At 45.1% G+C, this 24,639-nt stretch overlaps 3 protein-coding genes across 4 annotated transcripts in view; 1 reads left to right on the top strand and 2 right to left on the bottom strand.

Annotated features, from left to right (window-relative positions):
* Positions 1 to 7,862, bottom strand: part of B3GNT8 (UDP-GlcNAc:betaGal beta-1,3-N-acetylglucosaminyltransferase 8) — a 106,401-nt gene extending 98,539 nt beyond the window's left edge. Inside the window, exon 1 of the mRNA XM_081869198.1 lies at positions 7,554 to 7,862. Within this exon, the coding sequence (XP_081725324.1) occupies positions 7,554 to 7,804 (251 nt within the window). The 5' untranslated portion in view covers positions 7,805 to 7,862. The remainder of the gene's footprint in view (positions 1 to 7,553) is intronic.
* Positions 4,356 to 24,639, top strand: part of LOC309345965 (gap junction delta-2 protein-like) — a 160,890-nt gene continuing 140,606 nt past the window's right edge. Inside the window, exon 1 of the mRNA XM_081869492.1 lies at positions 4,356 to 4,365. The gene's annotated coding sequence lies outside the window, so the exon portion shown is untranslated. The remainder of the gene's footprint in view (positions 4,366 to 24,639) is intronic.
* LOC309345969 (homeobox protein otx5) overlaps positions 15,848 to 24,639 on the bottom strand; it is a 62,326-nt gene continuing 53,534 nt past the window's right edge. For both annotated transcript variants that reach the window (XM_081869502.1, XM_081869501.1), the window contains exons 5-6: positions 22,300 to 22,451; positions 15,848 to 19,777 (exon numbers count right to left, since the gene is read on the bottom strand). In XM_081869502.1, coding sequence (XP_081725628.1) covers positions 19,154 to 19,777; positions 22,300 to 22,451 — 776 coding nt within the window. In that variant the 3' untranslated portion in view covers positions 15,848 to 19,153. The remainder of the gene's footprint in view (positions 19,778 to 22,299; positions 22,452 to 24,639) is intronic.

A 24,639-nucleotide genomic window follows, 5' to 3' on the forward strand; every position in this document is an offset into this window, starting at 1 on the left:
ATTTAAAATGCAGCCTCATTTTAAAAGTTGTCCATAGATCAAAACCATAAGGGGAGGTAAACATAAGGGTCAGACTGAGTCCAAACCAAAGGCCAGGCGGAACAGCTCTGTCTTGCAGGCCCGGTGGAAAGATGTCAAGTCCCGCAGGGCCCTGGTCTCTTGTGACAGAGCGTTCCGCCAAGTTGGGGCCAGTACTGAAAAGGCCCCGGCCCTAGTTGAAACCAATCTAACCACCTTGCGACTTGGGACCTCCAAGGTGTTGTCATTTGTGGACCTTAAGGTCCTCCGCGGGGCATACCAGAAGAGGCGGTCCCGTGGGTACGTGGGTCCTAGGCCGCATAGGGCTTTAAAGGTCAAAATCAGCACCTTAAACCTGACCCTGCACTCCACTGGGAGCCAGTGCAGCTGGTATAGCACTGGATGAATGTGATCCCACGGCAAGGACCCCGTAAGGAGCCTCGCCACGTCATTCTGCACCCGCTGGAGTTTCTGGGTCAGCTTCAAGGGCAGCCCCGCGTAGAGCGAGTTACAATAATCAAGCCTGGAGGTGACCGTCGCATGGATCACTGTGGCCAGGTTGGGGCAGGAAAGGTAAGGGACCAACTGCTTAACTGTTCGACAGTGGAATTTGCTGCCAAGGAGTGTGGTGGAGTCTCCTTCTTTGGAGGTCTTTAAGCAGAGGCTTGACAACCATATGTCAGGAGTGCTCTGATGGTGTTTCCTGCTTCGCAGGGGGTTGGACTCGATGGCCTTTGTGGTCTCTTCCAACTCTATGATTCTATGATTCTAATACCGTGGAGATGGAAAAATGCCACCTTTGCTGTGGCTGCAACCTGCACCTCCATGGAAAGGGAGGCGTCAAAGGTTACAATGATGGGAGGCAAGAGGCAGGGAGGGGCGCTGAAGGCTGGCGTCATGTGGCCCAGGGTGCCGCTGAAATTGGAAAGCCCAAAGTCTGCCTCTGCTGTGGGAACAGAACCCTGAACTAGAGGGGTATCCTTTGTTCTGATAACAACAGGCCTCTTCTTACCAGGGTGCCCACACTCTACAAGTGTCCCTATTTTCCAGGGACAGTCCCTGATTTACAGAAGCTGTTTCGCTTTCTGATTTGATCCCAGAATGTCCCGCTTTTCCTGAGGATGTCCCTATTTTCAACCGATAAAACTTGGAGGGTATGGAGTTATCCTATCCTGGAGCCAAGGAGATAAGTCACTATACTGCAAAGAAATAGATACGCTAAGGATTTAAATATATGAAGTTAGAGAACAACATGTTTAAAGTTAAGATGAAAAGAAACAAAGATGTTAAGAGGACTAAGTAAATTTTATGAGATTTTATTTTGGAAAACCGTTACAATGATATATAATGAAATTCAGTCAAGGGAATTTGAGGAAGTCATTTAACAATGTTACTAAGATTGGACCAAGTTCAGTTATGATTTTTGTTTGTTTAAAATTTTGGAAAATCAATAAAAAAAATTTTTTTAAAGATAAGTCACTATACAGTACAACCTTTAGAAGGCAGCCCTGCATAGGGAAGTTTTTTTCCATGTTTTATTATGTTTTTTATATATGTTGGAAGCTGCCTAGAGTGGCTGGGGCAACCAATTCAGATGGGCAGAATATTATTATTGTTGTTGTTGTTACTATTACTATTATTATTACTATTATTATAGGATGTCCCTATTTTCATCAGAGAAATGTTGGAAGGTATGGGCGCCAGGTTGGGGAATGCTGGGTCACAGCATGGCAGAAAACCACGTTTGGGCACCTCTGCCATCCAGTGGGATCAATGTGTGTCTCTGTGCACACCTGAGAACAATCTCTAGGTCTTTCCTCCCCTCTCCGGCATCTTTGACTTCCCCCCACTGCACAAAACAACAACAAAACCCCACATTTTGAGTCAGTTATAATGTTCCAGTTGTTCTGTGGCTTTCTCAGCAACTTAGAAATTTAACTCAGTTGCATGAAGACAGGTGTACCTGTCAATGGGAAGACAACCACACCTCTGTGTATTGTTGTTGTTTTAGTCCCTCTTGGACTACTGCAATGCACTCTACCTTTGAAGGTGACCCAGAAACTACAACTAATCCAGAATGCGGCCGCTAGACTGGTGACTGGGAGTGGCCACCAGGACCATATAACACCAGTCTTGAAAGACCTACATTGGCTCTCAGTACGTTTTGAGCACAATTCAAAGTTTTGGTGCTGACCTTGAAAGCCCTAAACGGCCTCGGCCCAGTATATCTTAAGGAGCGTCTCCACCTCCATCGTTCAGCCCGAGGGCCTTCTGGCAGTTCCCTCACTGCGAGAAGTGAAGTTGCAGGTAACTGGGCAGAGAGGGCCTTCTCGGTGGTGGCAACCGCCCTGTGAAACACCCTCCCATCAGATGTCAAGGAAATAAACAGCTATCTGACTTTTAGAAGACATCTGAAGGCAGCCCTGTTTAGGGAAATTCTTAATGTTTGACGTTTTATCATGTTTTTAATATTTTGTTGGGAGCCGCCCAGAGTGGCTGGGGAAACCCAGCCAGATGGGCAGGGTATAAATTTATTATTACAGTCATACCTCATGTTTGTTTGTTTTTAAAAAATAATCTTTTATTTTGCTTTAGATAAATACAGGTAAATATAAGCAACTAAAATAACAAAAGAGAAATCCTTAATAATAATAATAATATGTTTGCTTCATGTTACGTTTTTTCAGGTTGCGTCCCACAGCGACCCAGAAGTACCGGAAAGGGTTACTTCCGGGTTTCACCTCCTGCGCATGCGCGGTAGCGCTAAATCGCGCCATGCACCTGCACAGATACGGCACTTCAGGTTGCGGGCTTTTCACATCGCAAATGGGCCTCCGGAATGGATCCCGTTTGCAACCAGAGGTACCACTGTATTATTATTATTATTATTATTATTATTTTCAGCCCAACCATGGTGCTGCTAGACAACGTTGGATTCTGGACATGATGTGTCTGGACAATAGAGGCATCCCCTCTTTAGATGCCTGGAGCCCTCCTGCTTATTTTGCTAAGGGGCTTCCTTAGGACCAGCGGCATAGCGTGGGTTGTCAGCACCCGGGGCAAGGCAAGTAATTTGCGCCCCTAACCCCTAACCTGCCGCCGCTGCCAGCTTCTTCTTGCTGCTGCCTGGGCTGGGGTATTTACGGTAAGGTAGCCACGGCGGCGGTGGCGGGTCCGTGTCAGGTGATCTGAGGCGAGTTGCCGCTGGCGCTGCCGCCCAAACGACGCCGCTTGCCCGGAGGAGGACAGAGAGGCGAGGAAAATGCAACATGGCCCAGCAGCTGCAGCAGCAGCAGCGGCGGCGGGGCTGTGAGGAGGGGCTGCCTGGTGCGCCCTCCGCTGCCCGGACGCGCCTGCCGGATGCGCCTGCCGGACGCCTTCAGCCCGGATGCGCGCACAGCTCGTCGGTTCCGCAAGACATGGGGCTCTGCTACAGCCTGCGCCCGAGGCTCTTCGGCGACTCCGGAGGCGGCGAGCGCCCCCCCCAGATGTTGCGCCCGGTGCGGCCGGCCCCCCCTGCACCCCCCACGCTACGCCACTGCTTAGGACGCATGCCCTAAAGCATGGGTAGGCAAACTAAGGCCTGTTGGCTGGATCTGGTCCAATTGCCTTCTAAATCCGGCCCACGGACAGTCTGGGAATCAGTGTGTTTTTACATGAGTAGAATGTGTCCTTTTATTTAAAATGCATCTCTGGGTTATTTGTGGGGCATAAGAATTTGTTCTTTTCTTTTTTTCAAAATATAGTCTGGCCCCCCACAAGGTCTGAGGGACAGTGGACCGGCCCCCTTCTGACCCCTGTCCTAAAGTCCTGCCAAGGCAGCCCAGTACAGACAACAGAGAGCTTCTGCTTCCAAGTGCATCTTACTGGGAATTTTAAAAAGAGCTTAAACAAGGACTTAGCTCAGCAGCTAAGAGCACCTGCTTTCCACACAGAAGGTCCCAGGTTCATATCCCCGGCATATCCAGGTAGGGCTGAGACGGTCTATCTGAAACTCTGGACAGAGCCATTGCCAGTCAGCGTGGGCAGTACAGAGCTGGATGGAACCGTGGTCTGATAAGGCAGTGTGGTGTAGTGGTTAGTGTCGCAGCAGGACCTGGAAGACAGGGGTTCCCAGTCGGCCACAAATCTCACTGGGTGACGTTGGGCCAGTCTTCCTCTCAGCCTAACCTACTTCACAGGGTTGTAGCAGCGAGGACATGGAGAACCATCTATGCCAGCTCGAGTTCACTCGAGAAAAAGATGAGATGAGAAAGTAATAAATAAATGAAATAAATAGCATTCTGTTCCACTGATGGCCGGGGAAGACTATGAGCCTTGAAAGACATCAAACAATTGCGGAGAGCTGTTACCAAGCTTGTTATCAGCCCCAGAACTCTCTTAACTGCAAGATCCACAATATTACTGTAATTCTGTGTTTAATCTTTTTGGGGAAATTGCCTTACTTACGGAACAGACTTACTATGCCCCAGCTCAGCAAAATCCACAGGATTTATTGAAAAATGATCTTTATTAATTATTGGAATGAAAATTTGCAGGACAACATCCACCCTGTATCTGTTTTTCGCAGCTAACCTATCTCAATATAGTCTACATTGAATGATGGGCCTTGGGCCTGATCCAGGTAAAAGACTCTTCTTATGTTTTTTTTTAACCCTTTTACCTTAAGGCGCCAAGTGCAAACTGGCAGGTTTTTTTCAGTGTGTGTGAAACTGTAGGTAATTATGAAACTGCAACTGGAGGTTCCCGTTTCTACAGAGTACTTATCCTAGCTATTGATTAGTATTTCATTGTTACGTTGATTCAGGGATTAATCGATCAAAAACTGTTTGCTCAACTAAAAAGTTAACACAGTCTTTGCCAAACATCATACTTTTTATTATTATTAATTTACTTACACAGACTCAAGATGGCAAACACCACCTTACTTATTTGTTGGTCTTTCGACATCTCTTTCCCACCTGTATGTTTAAAGCAGCTAAGATTAAAAATCCCCAATAAAAATATATAAACAGATAGTAAAAGAAATTCAGCTGCTGAGTACAGTATCAGTGGAAAACCAATATAAAAATTGCAAGGAAGGCCAACCCCCCCCCCCAACCCTTGAAAATAAATGATGCATCAGTGCTGAAAAGTCTTTATAAACATTCAGGCAAAAAGTTGTAATCTTGTATGCAATGAAGTTAATAGTCGTGACTAATTTGGTTCATTACAAGAATTCCACTCTGAGTAGAATTTAGATGGCTACAAACTAATTACCTCCAGAACTGACCCACTGAAAGCCACCAACAAGACTATTTTAGGCTCGTTAATTTCAATGGGTCTACACCAGGGGTCAACAAACTTTTTCAGTAGGGGGGCGGTCCATGTCCCTCAGACCTTGTGGGAGGCCAGACTATATTTTTTTTGGGGGGGGGGAATGAACGAATTCCTATGCCCCACAAATAACCCAGAGATGCATTTTAAATAAAAGCACACATTCTACTCATGTAAAAACACCAGGCAGGCCCCACAAATAACCCAGAGATGCATTTTAAATAAAAGCACACATTCTACTCATGTAAAAACACGCTGATTCCCAGACCGTCTGCAGGCTGGATTTAGAAGGCGATTGGGCTGGATCTGGCCCCTGGGCCTTAGTTTGCCTACCCATGGTCTACACTAAGAGGGCTTACCCAAAGAAAAGTTATAGACCCATTGAAATTAGTAGACCTAAGTTAGCAGTGTCCATTACTTGAAATGGGCCTGATCCGAGTAGGTCGAACAACCTTATGAGCTCCCCGCAGTTCCAATTATTTACTTCCAACTGTGAATCGCTTCCTGCGAAAACACCTCAACACCAAAACATCGATAAAAGATAAATACATGTGCAAAACAATTTTTAAATAAATAAATAAATAAATAAATAAATAAATAAATAAATAAATTTATTTATTTTTATATCCCGCCTTCCCCAGCCGAAGCCGGGCTCAGGGTGGCTAACAACAATAAAATAATACAACATTCTAAAATCATTTCATTATAAAATTAATTCAATAAATGAAACTGTTTAGTATATTGAAAGTCTTGGATTGTTTTGGGGAAAATTGAAGGTCTTTAATAGGTTCCGCAAACAGAACGGAGGCCATGGTGCCTGTCTGATAATATAAGAGGAGGGATTTCCTAATAACCTCAGCACGGGCCTTCGAATCCTACATTGCGAGAAGATGATTTCCTCTGTATGTTTTTGATTCGCATGCATATGAAATCCGTTCATTAACCGATCTGAGTTGAGACTCCCACAATTCATGGGATTGAGGTTTGTTTCTTCTAGGGAGGGTGGCAGGCCTGCTACAAACGCAGCCCCACTTGTGTGGGTCTTGCCCGGCTGCAGCCTGCAATTCCCTTACCCGACTTATCCAGTTCATTAGGGGGAGAGAAAAAAGTAAACCAAGCTTAACCTTCTTTCCCCACATCCGCTCCCCTGGCTGCCCCCCCCCCCAGCATCTCCCTCTTTTCTCCTTCGCCTTCCTCTCCCCGGCTCTGCCAGACGGTTTTCTGTTCGCCTCCTGGCTTCACCTTTGCAAGGTCTTCCTCCTCTGCAGGCGGCTCCTCCGCCCATCTGTCTCTGGGGGATCAAGGCAGATTAACATCCAATCTGCCTGTCTACTTTTCTGCTTTAAAACCTGCTGACAGGTTTGCAGATTAAATTTTCTGACCCATTCCCCCACCCCTTACCAACCCCCTCTCTCCCATCTTCCTTCAAAACCTTTCTGCCAGCGACAAGCTGTGGAACCCACCTTTTACGATACGATAATCTTTATTGTCATTGTCCCATACAGAACGAAATTGAAAGAAATCTACATCAGACATTCAAAAACCAACAAGCCTGCTATCCCAGCCTGGTTAGCCCCCTAAAAACTCTGATACCCCATAATTAAATACAATATACTCCCATAGATACTACCTTACACTGTGTTTAAAACCAAAATCGCATTTGGATAGAAACTGTTTCTCAGGCAGCTGGTCCTAGTCTTTGTGTATATAAATATATTTATTCAAAATTTAACAATAACAAAAAGAAGAGAAGAAAATTACAAAAAACAAAAAACAAAATACAAAAAACAAAAAACAAAATACAAAATACAAAAAGACATAACAACACCAAAAGAGAAAAATAAAAATAGAAAAAACTAATTAATCTTTTGCATAACTTTCTTCCTCTACTTATTTTCTTGACCTCCTCTCACCTCCCAATTTTGTATTCTAATTCAGATCGTTATTTCAGCAAATCCTTCCAACCTTATTTTCATTTAAGTAGTTTAACATAACATATTACAATTTAACATCCTCTCTTTTCGTCAATTTCATCAATTCGTCTTTACTTAGTCCTTTATGTCATTTCAACCAAAACCATCTAGTTTTCTTTTTCCAACATCTTTCTAACAGTCCTTAATTTTACAATATTTTTGAAGATATACTTTAAATTTTTTCCAATCTTCTTCCACTGACTCTTCTCCTTGGTCCCGCTGGTCCTAGTCTTTATAACCCTGTACCTTCTTCCAGAAGGCAGAAGCTGAAAGAGATCATTTCCGGGGTGTGCACTATCCTGCGCTATCTCTGCAGCTTTCTTATGACACCTGGAAGCGTAGATTTGATCCAAGGTGGGAAGAGTGCACCCAGTTATTCTCTCCGCAGTCTTCACAACCCTGGACAGCATTGTTTTTCCCCTGGCCGTGCAGCTCCCAAACCACACACACAGACCATAAGTTAATACACTCTCCACAGTACAATGGTAAAATGCCATCAACAGGTCCTTTGAGAGATTGTTTTTCCGGAGGATTCTTTCTTGAAAACGGAGGCAAAACCCATCTCTCGCTGGCCCCTGGCCGCCTTAGTTTGGGCAAGCGGAGATTCCCCGTTTCCCAGAAATAAATCAGAATCCAGTGGACAAAGAGCCTTCTTCAAGTTTGTGCAAGTTGCGGTCTGTTGTGAGGGAACCTGACTTGCATGTGAGCAATTTTTTAAAAATCCATCTAATAGCACCACTTTTTTTAAAAAAAAGGGCATTGATGGACTAAGTTTGCCTGGCCCCTTCTGGGGGCAGATGGAGGGCTTGTGTCTCCAGGTGTGTGAGGGTGCCAGTAATGATGGTGATGTTTGTAATAATAATAATAATAATAATAATAATAATATCAGTCCAATTTACCTGAAGGAGCGTCTCCACCCCCATTGTTCTTCCTGAACACTGAAGTCCAGAGCCAAGGGCCTTCTGGCGGTTCCTTCGCTGCGAGGAGCCAAGTTACAGGGAACCAGGCAGAGGGCCTTCTCGGTGGTGGCGCCCTCCCTGTGGAACGCCCTCCCACCAGATGTCAAAGAGAACAACAACTACCAGACTTTTAGAAGACATCTGAAGGCAGCCCTGTTTAGAGAAGCTTTTAATGTTTAATAGGTTATTATATTTTAATATTCTGTTGGAAGCCGCCCAGAGTGGCTGGGGTATAAATAAATTGTTGTTGTTTTTGTTGTTTGAAAAGACGTGTGTATGTAGCTTGCAAGTTTCAGCCGGGCACAAGCTGGCTGCAAATTATAGCATAGACATGGGGTCATAGAAGCCATCTCCTAGGTCCCTCTCCATAAAATATTTGAGGGGGCAGCCCCCCCCCAGTTTAGGGCCTTGCCATTCAAATGATGTATGTGAGCCGTGTTTTGAGGTCAGTTATGCAGACCGGGGCTTACCTAAGCCTACCCAATATTTTATTCAAGTTGGCACCCCTGCTCAGGGTGAAGTGGAGATCCTGCCCTCCTCTGCTGCTCTCTCCCAATTAACCTCTGTCTCCAGGGGCTGTCTCCGTTGCGCCCCCTAGGTCTCAGGTCTGGGCCCTGAATCTCTGGATCTGGGATACTCCTGAGCTGTCAACCCTAACAAAAGATGGTGAGGGCTCTGGAAATCAAGTCCTCTCTAGAGTGGTTGAAGATGCTTCAAGAGCACTGCATCAGAAGAACCTTCTGGACCAGCTCAATGGCCCATCTATTCTAGCATCTTGTTCTCTCTATTCTAGCATCAGATGTCTGTGGGAAACCTGTACAGTGGTACCTCGGGTTAAGTACTTAATTCGTTCCAGAGGTCCATTCTTAACCTGAAACTGTTCTTAACCTGAAGCACCACTTTAGCTAATGGGGCCTCCTGCTGCTGCCGTGGCGCCACAGCACGATTTCTGTTCTCATCCTGAAGCAAAGTTCTTAACCCGAGGTACTATTTCTGGGTTAGCGGAGTCTGTAACCTGAAGCGTATGTAACCTGAGGTACCACTGTATTCAGAAGAATGTACTGCCTCTGACTTTCTGGCCCTTCCCTCTGCCGCATGGAAAGCAGCAACCGCCCATTACTTCAGAAGTCTTGAAAATACATCTCTTATTTATCTAGGCTCTCCCTGACCCATAAGACTGGGTCCTGTTTTATTTGTATTCCCGGAAACCTTTGCTTTCACGCTGCTGTTTTCTTGATTTTAAGCTATGCTTTTGTTTTCACGGATCTTGTGTCCCATGCCGGTCTTGCTCAGAGTAGACCCATGGAAATTAACGACCATGCACAAAGTATTGCTACAAAGTGGAGTAAATACATTGCGGCTGAGATTTTATCCTGTCAGGAAAATGCTGCAGAAAACACTCATAATAAAAGTACCAGGCGCTTTAATGCATTAAAAGCTTCGTTTGAACGCTCACCTCTTTCTCTTCCTAAGACGATGCAAACTCCTGGTCGTGCCACCAGCCAGGACTTCTCCCCTCATGGAGCTACAATTCCCAGGAACAAACTACAATTCCCAGGATTATTTGGGGGAAGTCACGTGCTTTGATTGTGTGTTGGGTGGGCTTCAAGTGCATGGTGGGGCCCTGCAGATCTGAACCCCCCTCAGCTGGGCGACATTGGGGGCCAGCCACTTCCTCTGAGCGTAGCTGTCAACTTTTCCCTTTTTGTAAGGGAAATTCCCTTATTCCGAATAGAAAGGGGAAAAGTTGACACCTATGCCTCTGAGCCTACCTCACAGGGTTGTTCTGTGGATTAAATGAGAAGCGAGGAAACTATGTAGGCCCCCTTGAGTTCCTTGGATGAAAAGGTGGGCTATAGAAACAATAAAGAAATAACAAATAAATCAGGTTCTGGAATATTTGACAGGGAACGGCATTCATTTGATCCAGGCAGCCCCCAAACCTCTCAATTTGGAAATCAACCTACGCGTATTTTTCGCTCTATAAGACGCACCAGACCACAAGACGCACCTAGTTTTTGGAGGAGGAAAACAAGAAAAAATATATTCTGAATCTCAGAAGCCAGAACAGCAAGAGGGAACAGCAATCCCTCTTGCTGTTCTGGCTTCTGGGATAGCTGCACAACCTGCATTCACTCCATAAGACGCACACACATTTCCCCTTACTTTTTAGGAGGGATAAAGTGAGTCTTATAGAGCAAAAAATACGGTACTTCTTACAGAATAGTTCAGGATGTGTGTGTGTGGTGTTGTTTTGTTTTCCTCCCGTTTGGCAAAAGGCACATTTATTTCAGCTAGTTTAATGTATATTAATTGGTAGAGGGGGGCAGGGGAATCTATTTCCCTTAACCGTTAAATCTGCCCTAGAACATTTCAAATCCATTAGGGCCATAATCCCCGCCGTGATGGAAGTGCCCATGTGACCTGGCCCCTTTTGTTTCCTGGAAACAGGAGTGTGTTGGCAGGGCGCTCAGTATTTTGCGGTAGGACTTAGTGGGCTGGCGATCTGGCAAGAGATGCGATTGAATAGATCTTTTGACTACAACAATAAGTCTTCTCTCCTGTTCAGCTCAGCTCACAAGGGTTTTCCAGGTGTGAGAGACAAAAGGGGCTTTTGTACCTGTCCTAGCCAGGTAGAAGGACTCCGTCTTTTCTCCCACCTGTGCTGCCGCTTCTGTGGGAATTCATCCAGTGATTTTGTTTATGTTTTAGGTTGCCAACCTTTTTTCCTGCCCCTGCTCCTCTGCATTTAACAGCAGCCTGGCGGTGCAGACATTTCGCCAGCAAATCTTTTCCTCTGGGTGAGGAAATCGTGACCCGACAAGGCACCTGAGTTTTCACAGTAGATTGGAAGAGGGAATTTTGATAGATTCAGCCTTGTATGTAGGAATGTGAATAAACTCCTCACTAGTACTTTCGATCCATTAATGGTAAAGAGCAATGTTTTTAAAGTTACAGATAGGTAGCCGTGTTGGTCTGCCATAGTCAAAACAAAACAAATTCCTTCCAGTAGCACCTTAAAGACCAACTAAGTCAGTTCTTGGTATGAGCTTTCGTGTGCATGCACACTTCTTCAGATACACAGTGTATCTGAAGAAGTGTGCATGCACACGAAAGCTCATACCAAGAACTGACTTAGTTGGTCTTTAAGGTGCTACTGGAAGGAATTCGTAATGTTTTTAAAGGCTGCGCCTTTTGAATTTCAAGCGGAGATTGATGCTGTAAATGTACAGCTTGAAATGTCAATATCAGAGAGAGAGAGAGAGAGAGAAAGAGCCACACACAGAGAGATTATATTTTATATCTTTAAAAACAAGTGCAGGAGGAGGTCAGGTTTCCATTTGAATTGTATTGCAATTTTGCATGCCAATTTATCATCTCAATCTTCGAGAGGGAGGTTTTTCAGAAACCGAAAACAACAAACAGTTGTGTTCCGCAAAACAATTTGCTTTGCTCAGCCATAATGACTGAAGCTACGGACGCCTCCCCGCACCCCTTTGGATTTGGCCGTCTGAGGTCAGGGGACAAGCAGAAACAAGAATAGAAAAATGATTAAGAAGAGCCAAATTTCTCTCAGTCTGGCTGCTCTTAAAGGGCCAGGTTATTGGGTGCAACTGGAAAGTAGTTTGAGATTAAAAAGAGTGTGTGCTGTTCTCTGCTTTGGCATACTGGACCACTCAGAAATACTAGATTTCAATTTTTTAAAAATGGGGAATCTGGCATTGTGTAATCCCACCCCGATCCCTAGGTATAACCTGAAACCTGGACAGAACCTGGGTGACCTTAATTGATTAAGAGTCCAAACATCATCTGGAAACTGCAGTGTGCAGTCAGGCCTTCACAATATCTTCTTTTTAACCAACCACCATCGGCTGACATTTTAAATTATCATATATATATATATATATATTTGTGGACTGAACTCTTTGTGTTTTACATGCTGCAAGCCGCCTTGATGAATTTTCAAATAATAATAATGTAATAGCTGCTTGAATTCCACAGAGCTTGCTCCCATCTAAGTGGGCTTAGGTTTGTGGTCTCCTCTTCCAACACTCCATTTTAAGATTGAGACAATTGCTGCATTTCTCTCCCCCTCCTCCCCCACCCTTAACACCCACCCTTAGAAAATAAATACGGAAACCTATTTTGTGACATTTTGTTTGGCCTAAAAAAGAAGCTGCCCTCGTCTGGAGTCTTATCGTTCCTTGATTCCAGCATCGTCCTGGTTTGCATGTGTGAATAAGGGACAGAGAAACTCTGTTCTTCTGTGACATGCAAACCCAACAGGGCAAACTGCAGGCTCATTAAGACCGTTAGGAAAAATAATCTAGGTGCACACTTAAAACAGCAAAATGCAGTGACTGAGATCACAGCATAATCGCTACAGATCTTTTCAACTATCTTCTGTTTTTAAAGAAAGCGATTCTCTTCGCATGTCAAGTGAAAGGTGAAAGGTCACATGGTAATTAATTATTAGCATTATTATTGTTACAGTTATTATTATGATCTTCCCGGAGTCTGCAGATATCATACTACCACTCAAGATTTTATATGTGTGTAGAGTTTAAAATTCTATTACTGTTTAACTGTTTTTAATGATTATATGTTTCCCGTGGTTCTCATTTTTATCTGTAAGCTGCCTTGAGTTCCGCTGGGGGGAAAGGCAGGGCATAAATTATTATTATTAATGTGAATAGATGTTTATGGGAGCAAGAAGCCAGCAGTACAATACTAACATCTGCACCACCTCTTTCACTGTATGTTCCTCGGGGCGGAGTCCTGTAATTTCGACTGATGCTCCTCAGTAAAGCACCTCTAGTATAGAAGCCCATTATAAAAATAACTCCAGAGATATCAACTCAAAACGTGATTTTCACCGGAAATGGGTCACATGAAGGTTACGAGAAACCGCAGCAAAGTCTGCCCAGTTGCTTCCGCCCAACTTTGCACGAGGAGCATTTAGGCCAAGGGGCCGCTTCAGTCTTCCCCATGGTCCTCCAACTACCTTTCCTGTTTTAAGCCCCGCCTTCCCCTCGGCGCACGGTCCCAAGTCCTGTTTAATTAAAGGAGGTTACCCAGGGCGACTCGGCTGGCAGCGCCACCCTGGGCAGCTGTCACCCAGCATCGAAGAACCAATTTGTCATCCTTAGTGGGTCCCATAATCCCTTCTAATTCAGTTACCAATCTGCGCAGTGGGGTGGAGGTGGGGAGTGGAGGGAGGGAGGGCGAGAGCAGCGGCCTTAAGAGGATTGGGGCATTTGCTAAATTAGATAAGCAAAAATAACAAATGGCAAGTGCGGACTGGGGTCGGTTACCGAGTCCGGACGACAGGAAGACTTTCTGGGAAGCTAGGGCATCGCACACCCAAGCCAGATAAGAGCACCCAACATCCAAAATTGGAAGCTCGTGCAAAGGGAACCAAGGATGGAGAAAGGGCCCGCAGCCTCGTTTTTCTGGAATGGCCTTTTTTTCTAAGAAAAAGAGAGCTGCATGACAAAATATAGCTCCGCTGGCAGGTGGTGACATTAGCCTCCGTTATTCGTTTCAGCCGGCCTTCTTCATAACTGCTGCTGGCACTGTTGCCGGCGTCTCAGAACGCAGAAAATGAGAATTGCTGAATGCCCAGAAAAGTATGCATTTCCTACAAAAAAGAGACACAAAACCTTTTGATTCCTGAGTGCAGTGGTACCTCAGGTTACATACGCTTCAGGTTACAGACTCCACTAAGCCAGAAATAGTGCTTCAGCTTAAGAACTTTGCTTCAGGATGAGAACAGAAATCGTGCAGCGGCGGCAGCGGGAGGCCCCATTAGCTAAAGTGGTGCTTCAGGTTAAGAAGAGTTTCAGGTTAAGAACAGACCTCCGGAACGAATTAAGTACTTAACCCGAGTTACCACTGTATGCTAAAGCTATCCAGTGGCATGATCCTATCCAAGAGGCTCTGACTAATATACAGATAGAATCATAGTTGGAGGGCACCCTGGGGGTCATCTAGCGCAACCCTCCATAATACAGGAATCTTTTTGCAAAACGTGGGACTCGAATCCACAACCCTGAGATTAAGAGTCTCCTTTAAAAAAACCAAACAACCAACCATTATGTTTTTATGATAGAATGGGAGTTGCCCTTGGTGGCCTATAATTTTTTTTTAAAAAAGAGTAGGAAGTGGTTTGAGACAGGATCCGTTCTAATGGTGTGAACTCAGCTTGGAGCAACATTCCTCAACCTGGTGCTCTCCAGATGTGTTGCATCACCAAGCCACAGCCTGAAACATCTGGAGCAGGGGTCAGCAAACTTTTTCAGCAGGGGGCCGGTCCACTGTCCCTCAGACCTTGTGGGGGGCCGGACTGTATTTTGAAAAAATAATCATAATGAACGAATTCCTATGCCCCACAAATAACCCAGAGATGCATTTTAAATAAAAGCACACATTCTACACATGTGAAAACACGCCGATTCCTGGACCGTCCGCAGGTTGGATTTAGAAGGCGATTCGGCCGGATCCGGCCCCCGGGCCTTAGTTTGCCTACCCATGAACTGGAGGAAACCAGGCTGGGGGTGGCTGGGCTGGGGACGTGACCCCCTTTGTTAGAGATTGGAAGGTGATTTGAAAGAAAGTTGGCTGCTCTGGCAAACAGGTTCAGCAGGTTCCAGATGCTTTAAAAACCCTTTGGATCAGACATAAATTACTGATTGTGTGCCTGCACCACGAGAGGCAGAACCTCTCTCTCAAGCGACTTTTAAAACTCTCTTTAAAAACTATTGCTTACCTACTCCAGCTATAATCTTTTGCTCCACTGTGAACTTTGGCCAAAACACATTTTGCAGCTTGTAAAAATACAAAACCTTCCAAACCAGACACAGAAATTGGAGGTTTGTTTAGACTACCAACAGCCATCCCACTTCTAGAGTGCTTTCAGCTCTCTGGGAAAAACAAAAACCTGCCTCCAGCCTCAAATTCTGCACTGAAATTCTGTGTTCAAAACTGCGTACGCACATAGAGACCTGGGAGGATGCTTCTTCGCTAACCAACATTTCCTTTGGCTCTGTTAAGTCTCATTTTACTGGCTGCCATGAAGGAATGAACAGGTGCTTTTTCTCAGCACAATGCAATGTGGAGTTTGGTTGCCAATGAATCCCTGGAGATGGAAGCACACCACTCAAAATCATCAGAATTATCTCCAAAACTGTAGCTTTTTTTTTTAAAGGAAAGGTTCTATTTTTGTTCCGCAAACTATTCTGAAATGCATTTAACAAGAAATTCTCCTTTAAGTCCCCCACCCCCCAAAAAATATTAGATGGACAGAAAAATGTATGGGAATATAGATAGGGTAGAATCTATTGACCTAATTTTCTGACATGCCACTTCCAAGCATTTGCAGAAACTGTTTGTTTTAAACTCTCGTAGGGCTCCTGTCTCTATCCTGGATTCTACCACACTAAATCTTCAATTCTAGCCTGCAGACCCCAGCAATCACCCTAATTTCGCAGAATTGATTGTTTTAAGTAGCAGCTGAAATCATCATCAACAACAAAAACCACACAGAGCCACTGTTCCTTTTCACCTATTTTGTTGTTTTTTTTACATTTTAATATTTTATATTTTTTTAAAACCACCAACAATCTTTTTTTGTTTTGTTTTGGTAACTGTACAGGAAATTGCTCATCACAAACTAAGTAATAAATAGAGAAAACTACTGACAGAACAACTTCCATGGGAAAGCTTCTCATCTACAGCAAGAGGATGTCGTTTCTTTTTTTTAAAAAAAGAGAAAGAAGGTATTACAGCTAAGAAACCTAGACTAAAAAAATGTTGAATATCATTTACAAAATAGAACTTTCTAAAATTTAAAAACCCAGTTTTCTTAATGCAATTTTTGTTTTTAAGGGAAAGGGAGTAATCATATTATTTACAAATGCTTATTGAACTGTTTAAACTCTTCATATTCCCCACCCCACCCCAGATGAAATCAGATGCTGGAAAAGTAGTTAAGCCTCACCCCACATCTCTCTTCCAGTTAAAATTTATCCTGCGTTAACTATTTCATGTTGTACAGGATACAAAAAACTGAGCACTGAAAGGAGTTTTGGTGCTATCCAAAATGCGAAAGGATCAAACAAAATTCACTGAGGCAATATATATACACCCACAGGTCAGTAGTAGACTATTTTTGCTCACATCCAGAAGGTCCCAGGTTAAAATCCTGGGGTGTCCAGGAAGGGATAGGAAAGATTTCAAGCTCTCCCAGAAGGCCTAGTTATTAGCCATTTGCCCTGATTAGCAAATCACACACAAAGCTTATGCGGAGCTTTAACTAGGCCTGGTCTTTATCGAACAATTGTTCTGATCTGTTTGTGGGGATGGTTACGAGACATGGAGCAGAAATCCCGATTTGCTTGCGGGGGTTTTGCATTAAATCATTTTCACCCCTCCAGTGCACTTTCCTAACTACAAAAATAATAATCTGTTTTTGTAAAATGCGGAGATGAGCTAAGATGAGGAAGCAGAGCAGCAGCAACAGCCATTATTATTATTAATAATAATAATAATTTACAAACCGCTTAATCACAAATGTCTCTAAGCGGTGTACCAAAAAACCCTCGATGAATGTAAAAATCAGAAGTCAGTTAAAACTCTCCTGGAATTTTTATTTTTTTTAAGTATTTGGGAAGTTCAACAGGGAGGGGACCTGTCTGACATCAAGTGGAAATGAAGTTCCATAAAACTGGGCTATTACATTACAGAACAAATGGCTTTTCCTAGGTTGTCGGGAACAAACTAGGTGAGGTCCTATGGGATTTACGGCAGAGGCAGTGCCGTACGTTTAAGCTGTTTGCTTTCTATTGGTGAATCTGCTACCCACCTCCTTGACTTTATGTTTGGGGAAGTCCCATGAGGCTAGATCTCAGTCTAGCCAGAAAGGGAGATGTCCTTTTCTCTGTGATGGACACGGCATCCCCTTAAGTAGAGCAGGCTCAAGTGTGGATGGAAAGGGAGTCGTTCCCAAGCTTTCTCCACAACCAGAGGGACTAGAAACTTGCCTTTGTGTAAGAGGAGATCCTGGGAACATTACCAAGCACAATCAACATATCTTCCTCTGCTACCCGTACGCAAGCTTTTAAAATAATAATCAGCTGTCACCTGGTTAAAGAAATTCTAGACAAAGTGTTTTTTGTCAACAAATTGATTTGTTGACCAAATTTCAGTAGTTCTGAAGCAAAAAAGCACACCTAGCTTTTTAGGTGATGTTCATGTGTACAACAGTTGGGTAAACTGTTTGTTATTATTGTTATTATTATAATTGTTGTTGTTATTGATTTCTATTCCAATTATTGGTTTGTTTGTTGCTTGTATAGGATATTTTGGTTTTTTTAAATGTTTGAATGTTGTGTTTTTATACATGTTTTTATACATGTTGTAAGCCGCCCAGAGTGGCTGGGGAAACCCAGCCAGAGGGGTGGGATATAAATTAAAAAATCATGATTTATTATTATCATCTGAGAAGAGACATTTCCTCTTCCAGTGTGTAAGAGGGGGAGAGATGCCTCTTCTAAGATACCCATTGTTCTCTGCAGCTTTTATAATTCATTGAATTAAAAGTATTTTTTTTAAATACTAGAGCACTTTTTTTAGTTTATCAAAAGTTGTTTTTTTAAAAAAAATATCTATTGAACTACCTGATTGATTACTTCTGACTAGACATGCATAGGAATGTGAAGTGAGCAATACTGTCTGCAATGGGAGGATCAGAGGTTAATGAGGAGTCCCAAAAGCAGAAACAGGGGGGGAAAGGTTTCAGATGCCTGATGTTGGTATACTCTCACCATAAAGCACAGAGCATGGGAAAAAAGAAGAAGAAGAGCCAGCCCTACCATGAGACAGAATGCAGCAGCTGACTCAGGCAGCCAATGCTAAGGGGTGGGGAGTAGATAAAGCCGCAGGTGTTTTTAGGGCTGTCCTGCAGGCTGAGCCTGCCGCTCTCAAGCGCAGTGGAGCCAGCTGCCAGTGTCGAAGCAAGATTTGACTGCTGGTCTGCTTGTCTTTTGTACGCTGAAATTGGACGAGAGACACCAGCTTCTCCTTTGTCCTCAGGTGGCAAAATGTCTTGAACTGGCTCTGAAAACAACAAAACAATCAAAAAACCCCAAACCAGAGTGCTGGCTTGCTGGTGTCGACTTGAGCAATGCTCTTGCACTACACTTCAGGCAGGAGGGAATGGGCTGCAAGAAAACCTCTTGATGATCAGGGATAAGGAGCATGTGCTTAAGTCAATGGTGCTGGAATTGCTCGCTTCCATTAGGAAAAAGGATGGACCAAACTATGAGCTGATGCTTGCCCCTGTTTCTGCTAACCCAGTCTGTTGCCGTCGTTAAAAGATCATTTGAGAAAGAGAAAGCAACCTGGCTTCTAAAAACTTCTTGAAAACTTTTGCCTCTGCCGTGTCATCTAACACGCCTGGTGAAAACTCCAACAACCTCTGATCTTCTGGTGTTACTTCCAGTCTCGGTCTACTTCCAGGAGAGAGGTTCCAAATGCCACCCCAGTTGTCGCGAGGGTTTCATGAGCTGACAAGTCACTGAGTCCAGGCCAAGAATCCGAAAGAAATGACACGTCCAAGGCCCGGGCGTGTGAAACGAAGGCTGTACACGAGTTCCTAACATCCACAAGGATCTGCCTCGTTGCCGGATGACGGCGTTTCCGAAAACAGTGCACAAAAACAATGCAATGCTACAGTACGTGCAATGCTGGCGAGGAGAAGAACGCCTCCTCTTAAAGAAAGAAGAAGGGGGGAGAGGGGGAGAGGAGAAGCAGCCAGGGGTCTCAATGTCGAGCTTGCACAGAAGAGGTTGTCCCAGGCTGCTCTGCGAAGGAAGGATGGAGATTCTTTCACAAGACCTGGAACTTCCAGGAGCTCTGATCTTTGTAATCCAAGCAGTCGGTGGCGTTGAAGTTGAGCTTCCAGGAGGCGGCCTGGTCCTTGTAGTCTAGGCAATCGACAGAGCTGAACCCCAGGCCGGCCGTGCCGTAGCCCTGGCTGGAGAGGGAGGCCGGCGACTGGCTCAGGTGGCTGCCCATGGTTGGGGTAGTGATGGGGCTCAGCGCGGCCCCCGGCGCGGAGAGCTGCGGGTGCATGGGAGACAGGTAGGAGCTGCAGTCAAGGCCGCTGAAGTAGGAGGTAGAACCGGCGTAGGTCTGCGTGTAGCCGGGAGCCTGCGTGTAAGTCATGGGGTAGGCAGTGGAGCGCTGCATGCAGGGGGTGGTGGAGGAGGAAAGGGGGTCCGGGATTGGAGAGATAGAAGCTGGGCTCCAGATGGAGACAGTGGCACTCGCGCTGGAACTGGGCGTCACAGAGGTGCCAGCCGGCGGAGGGCTGTACTGCCCGTTGGTGCTGGTCTCAGAGCTGGTCTCCCGGGCCGGAGAGGTCTTCTTCTTGGCAGGCCGGGCTTTGGCTTGCCCGCTGCTCTGCTGCTGCTGCTGGCGGCACTTGGCTCGGCGGTTCTTGAACCACACCTGCGAGGAAGGAAGGCGAGAAAGGATGAGCTTCGAGGGGAAGGCTTGGGGAGGAACCAAAAGGAAGGGTCGGCGTTTCCCCGGGAACCATTTCAACGGAACACGAGGTGGATCAGAAGTTCATAGAGGGAGTCCAAGCTGGTAACACTGGAGAAGTTTATAAACGCGAGAAAGGGTTCCAGGAAATTGGGTGTGGGGAGCTTGTTTTTGCTGGCACTGTTGGGGCTGATGGGAGTTGTCGTTTGGCAACATCCGGAGGGCCAAATGTCAACACCTTTGGCACATCCTGTCTGTGTTTCAATTTAATAATAATAATAATAATAATAATAATAATAATAATAATAATAAATTAATTTATTTATACCCTACCCTCCCTGGCCAGAGCCAGGCTCAGGGCGGCTAACACCAGTAAAATCACAATAGAAACATAATAGGGGGGAAAACAAAACAAACAAAAACCTCAATTTAAAATACAGGTTAAAATGCCATTTAAAAAGCAGCCTCATTTTAAAAGTAGCCCATAAATCAAAACCGTAAGGGGAGGGAAACATAAGGGTCAGACTGAGTCCAAACCAAAGGCCAGGCGGAAAAGCTCAGTCTTGCAGGCCCTGCGGAAAGATGTCAAGTCCCGCAGGGCCCTGGTCTCTTGTGACAGAGCGTTCCACCAGGTCGGGGCCAGTACTGAGAAGGCTCTGGCCCTAGTTGAGACCAATCTAACCACCTTGCGACTTGGGACCTTCCAAGGTGTTGTCATTTGTGGACCTTAAGGTCCTCCGCGGGGCATACCAGGAGAGGCGGTCCTGTAGGTCCGTGGGTCCTAGGCTGTATCCTCTGCTATAACAGGAAGTTTTCCTGCAACCCAATGGTGGGTTTTTATAATATAGGGCTGCCAGGTGTCTGGTATTTCCCAATTTTGGGGAGATTTTGCAGTAGAAAAAGCTCAGTAACTTTTGCGCGGGCACCTATGTGAGTGGAGCATGTTAAAGCAAACTAGGATGGGAGTTTGCTCCTGGCCTCTGTTTTCTTTGCAAAGTACCTGTGAAGTGCTACGAGGAAAGATGGCGGCCAGGATACAAATATGGCCAGACAGTGACAGAGATTTGAGTGCAGCGTGCCTCAGCGGAAAGGGAGGTCTCAGAGGCTTAGTGGCCTATTGTAGGATGGCCTCCTGAGGGAGAAATGCCTAATAGGATGTAACAGGAACAATGTGTGCTCCCACCAGAGGGCACTCTGCATGCACACAAAACCACACACCGACTCCTAAAAATCATGGGACACCCAAAAATAAAAATAAAAAATAAAAAGAACAGAAAATAAAGAAAAAAGAAGAAGAAAAATCATGGGACCTTTTTTGAACACATCCACACCACACATTGAAAGCACTCTCACTTTAAGAGTCATGGCTTCTCCCAAAGAAAAATGGGGACTGTAGTTTAAGGCTCCTTGGACCAACACCCCCAACAAACTACAGTTCCCAGGATTCTTTGCACAGACAGCCCATGACGCTTTCGATAGAGTGAGTGTTTTAAATGAATAGCTGGAGACTCTTAATCTCAGGGTTCAAGGCCCATACTGGGCAAAAGATTTCTGCATTGAAGGGGGTTGGAGTATATGACTATCAGGTGCCTTCGAATTCTAAGATTCTATGAAATGCATGGGGTTGAATCCTTGTAGTTGTACTCAGGGTAGACCTATTGAAATGGAACATGGCCATTCATGCCAATAGGTCTACTCTGAGCGTATATGAGGACCTCTGCCTACATGAGCACTCAGGTTTCTTTTTACAAACCACTCCAGCTTTCCAATTCATAGCCATTAATATTCTTGCAGCTACCTTGGCATACAATAATATTTCTCTCACATTTTTTGGTATGTCTGGGCCTAATATCCCCAGGAGGAAAGCCTCCAGTTTCTTTTAATGAAGAATACCTTGATCATTAAAGGGACATGGGTGGCGCTGTGGGTTAAACCACAGAGCCTAGGATTTGCCGATCGGAAGGTCGGCGGTTCGAATACTCGCGACGGGGTGAGCTCCCGTTGCTCTGTCCCAGCTCCTGCCCACCTAGCAGTTCGAAAGCACATCAAAGTGCAAGTAGATAAATAGGTACCACTCCGGCGGGAAGGTAAATGGTGTTTCTGTGCGCTGCTCTGGTTCGCCAGAAGCGGCTTAGTCATGCTGGCCACATGACCCAGAAGCTGTAGGCCGGCTCCCTTGGCCAATAAAGCGAGATGAGCGCCACAACCCCAGAGTCGTTCGCGACTGGACCTAATGGTCAGGGGTCCCTTTACCCTTTACCTTGATCATTATTTTGAGCTCATTATAAATTACATCCCAAAATTCCTTTACTTTTGTACAGGTCCCCTTTGGCCACCCGCACTGCTGGAACATAGTTGCAACTGAGAGCATGTGCGCTCTGCCAGGGTCTTCAGAGAGCAAGACACCTCGCTCCCGGTTTGAGTCTCCCGGTCCCTGCGCCTGTCTCGGCTTGCTGCCCTTCGCCCCCTCCCCAGCGGAGCCCCACCTGAACTCTGGATTCAGGCAAATTGATCTTCAGAGCCACTTCCTCGCGCATGAAGATGTCTGGGTAGCGGGTCTTGGCGAAGAGAGCCTCCAAGATATCCAGCTGGGCTCGCGTGAAGGTTGTGCGCTCGCGCCTCTGTTTCCGCGGGGTGGCTAAAAAAATAAGAGGAGATATCTGGATTCAGGGAAAGTTATGTATCTCATCATGTGACCCTCTTCATACATGTGGGTCGGTTCAGTTCATTCTCTGCATTTAAAGAACAACAGCAAGAATGTTACAGTGGTACCTCAAGTTAAGTACTTAATTCGTTCTGGAGGTCTGTACTTAACCTGAAACTGTTCTTAACCTGAAGCACCACTTTAGCTAATGGGGCCTCCTGCTGCCGCCGCACCGCCAAAGCACAATTTCTGTTCTCATCCTGAAGCAAAGTTCTTAACCTGAAGCACTATTTCTGGGTCAGCGGAGTCTGTAACCTGAAGCGTATGTAACCCGAGGTACCACTGTATTTTAAAAAATAACAGCAATAACCACAACGACGATAAGCTGCACAACTCTATGTGCCTTTAAACTGATTTGTAAAAATGTTACATGGAAAAAATACGAGAGACGTTACACATACTTCTGTAAAACAAGAAAATCTTTAATAAAGTAATAATAATAATAATAAAAACCCTCTATGTGCCTTTGACAGTGCTCTGGAGGCTGCAGCTGGTACATTGTGGCTGCTAAGTTCTGGAGGAGCACCAGAAACTAGGAGCATATTTTGCACATCCTAAAAAAGCCACGCTTGGCTGTCTGTTTGCTATCAGGCCCAATTTAAGGTGCTGGGTTTTTAAAAGAAGGCCTCTACCATTATATGCCAGCCTGCACCTTAAGCTCTGCAAGGCAGGCCCTGCTTGTAGATCTTATGGCGCAGCTCGGAGCAGGGCCTCCCCTGTTATGGCACCCTGTCTGTGGAACTCCCTCCCACTGCACGTACGGTTGTCCCCAGTGCTGCCAGTCTTTCAGCATCCTTCGTGCCTAGGGAGATGGCTGATTTAAAGGACCAATGTCTCTGCTTCATGACAGCTCTTTTTAAGAATACTTTCATTTGTGCCTTTTCAGTAACAAATACAGTGGTACCTCAGGTTACATACGCTTCAGGTTACAGACTCGGCTAATCCAGAAATAGTGCTTCAGGTTAAGAACTTTGCTTCAGGATGAGAACAGAAATTGTGCTCCAGCGGCAGCAGGAGGCCCCATTAGCTAAAGTGGTGCTTCAGGTTAAGAACAGTTTCAGGTTAAGTATGGACCTCCGGAACGAATTAAGTACTTAACCCGAGGTACCACTGTACTCATAAACTGTCTAACTCAAAAGAGCCCTCCGTTCACCCTCCTACCCAATCATTCCATGTGTTTATAGCATTCGCATAGAGGTAAGTTATTTAAGGTTATAGAACTACAGAAGAACTACAGAAGGGACCCTACGGGTCATCTAGCCCAACCCGCTGAAATTTAGGGATCTTTTGCCCAAGCCCATGACCCTGAGATCCTCGTGTTCTACCAACTGAGCTCTCCAAGGAGCTGTAAGAATATCAATTTCTAAATGCAAACTTTAATTTTTAAATGTAAACGTTACTTCACTGGAACACGAAACCCCACATCGTCTCACCCGAAACAGCAGATTTGCTGCCATTGCGGGACTTCCAAACAAGAGACTTCCAGGTTCTTTTTCAAATACAAGCATTGAATCTTAGCTTTTTCTCTATACGAAGCATGTGTTCCGCCACCGAGTGGTGGGTCTGGGAGAATGTCCAAAAGACATCCTCTGAGCCCACAGAGGAACCTCCCTTTGGAAAAGAGCTAATTGTTCTGTTCCCAGTGTCTCCCCATAGATCAACTGAGGAATGGTTACAACAAGCCAGTGTTCAGAGGAGGGGCTGAAGCTGAGAGATGGTGAAAGAAGAAATTTGAACTTGGCAGCTCCCAAGCTTAGCCAGTCCACTAAAAGGGCCTGGGGAAATAATAATAATAATAATAATAATAATAATAATAATAATAATAATAATTTATACCCTTCCCATCTGGCTGGGTTTCCCCAGCCACTCTGGGCGGCTTCCAACACAAAATTAAAATACAATAATTGTGTATTTTCCCAGAGGGATTGTGTGTGTTTGTGTAATTGCAACAGACTAACTGGGCTCTCCCTCTGGATTGTGTGTGTGTGTGTGTGTGTGTGTATTACTGTATATATATAAAACACCCACTGCAATTTAGCTGAGAATATGTTGTTATTCTGTTGTGAATAGTTAACCTGCCACAACTGCTATGGAATCCTAGCTTCCTGGGACTCTGAGAAGC

The sequence above is a fragment of the Podarcis erhardii genome (assembly GCF_964252035.2).
Source record: "Podarcis erhardii genome assembly, chromosome: 7".
NCBI lineage: Eukaryota > Metazoa > Chordata > Lepidosauria > Squamata > Lacertidae > Podarcis > Podarcis erhardii.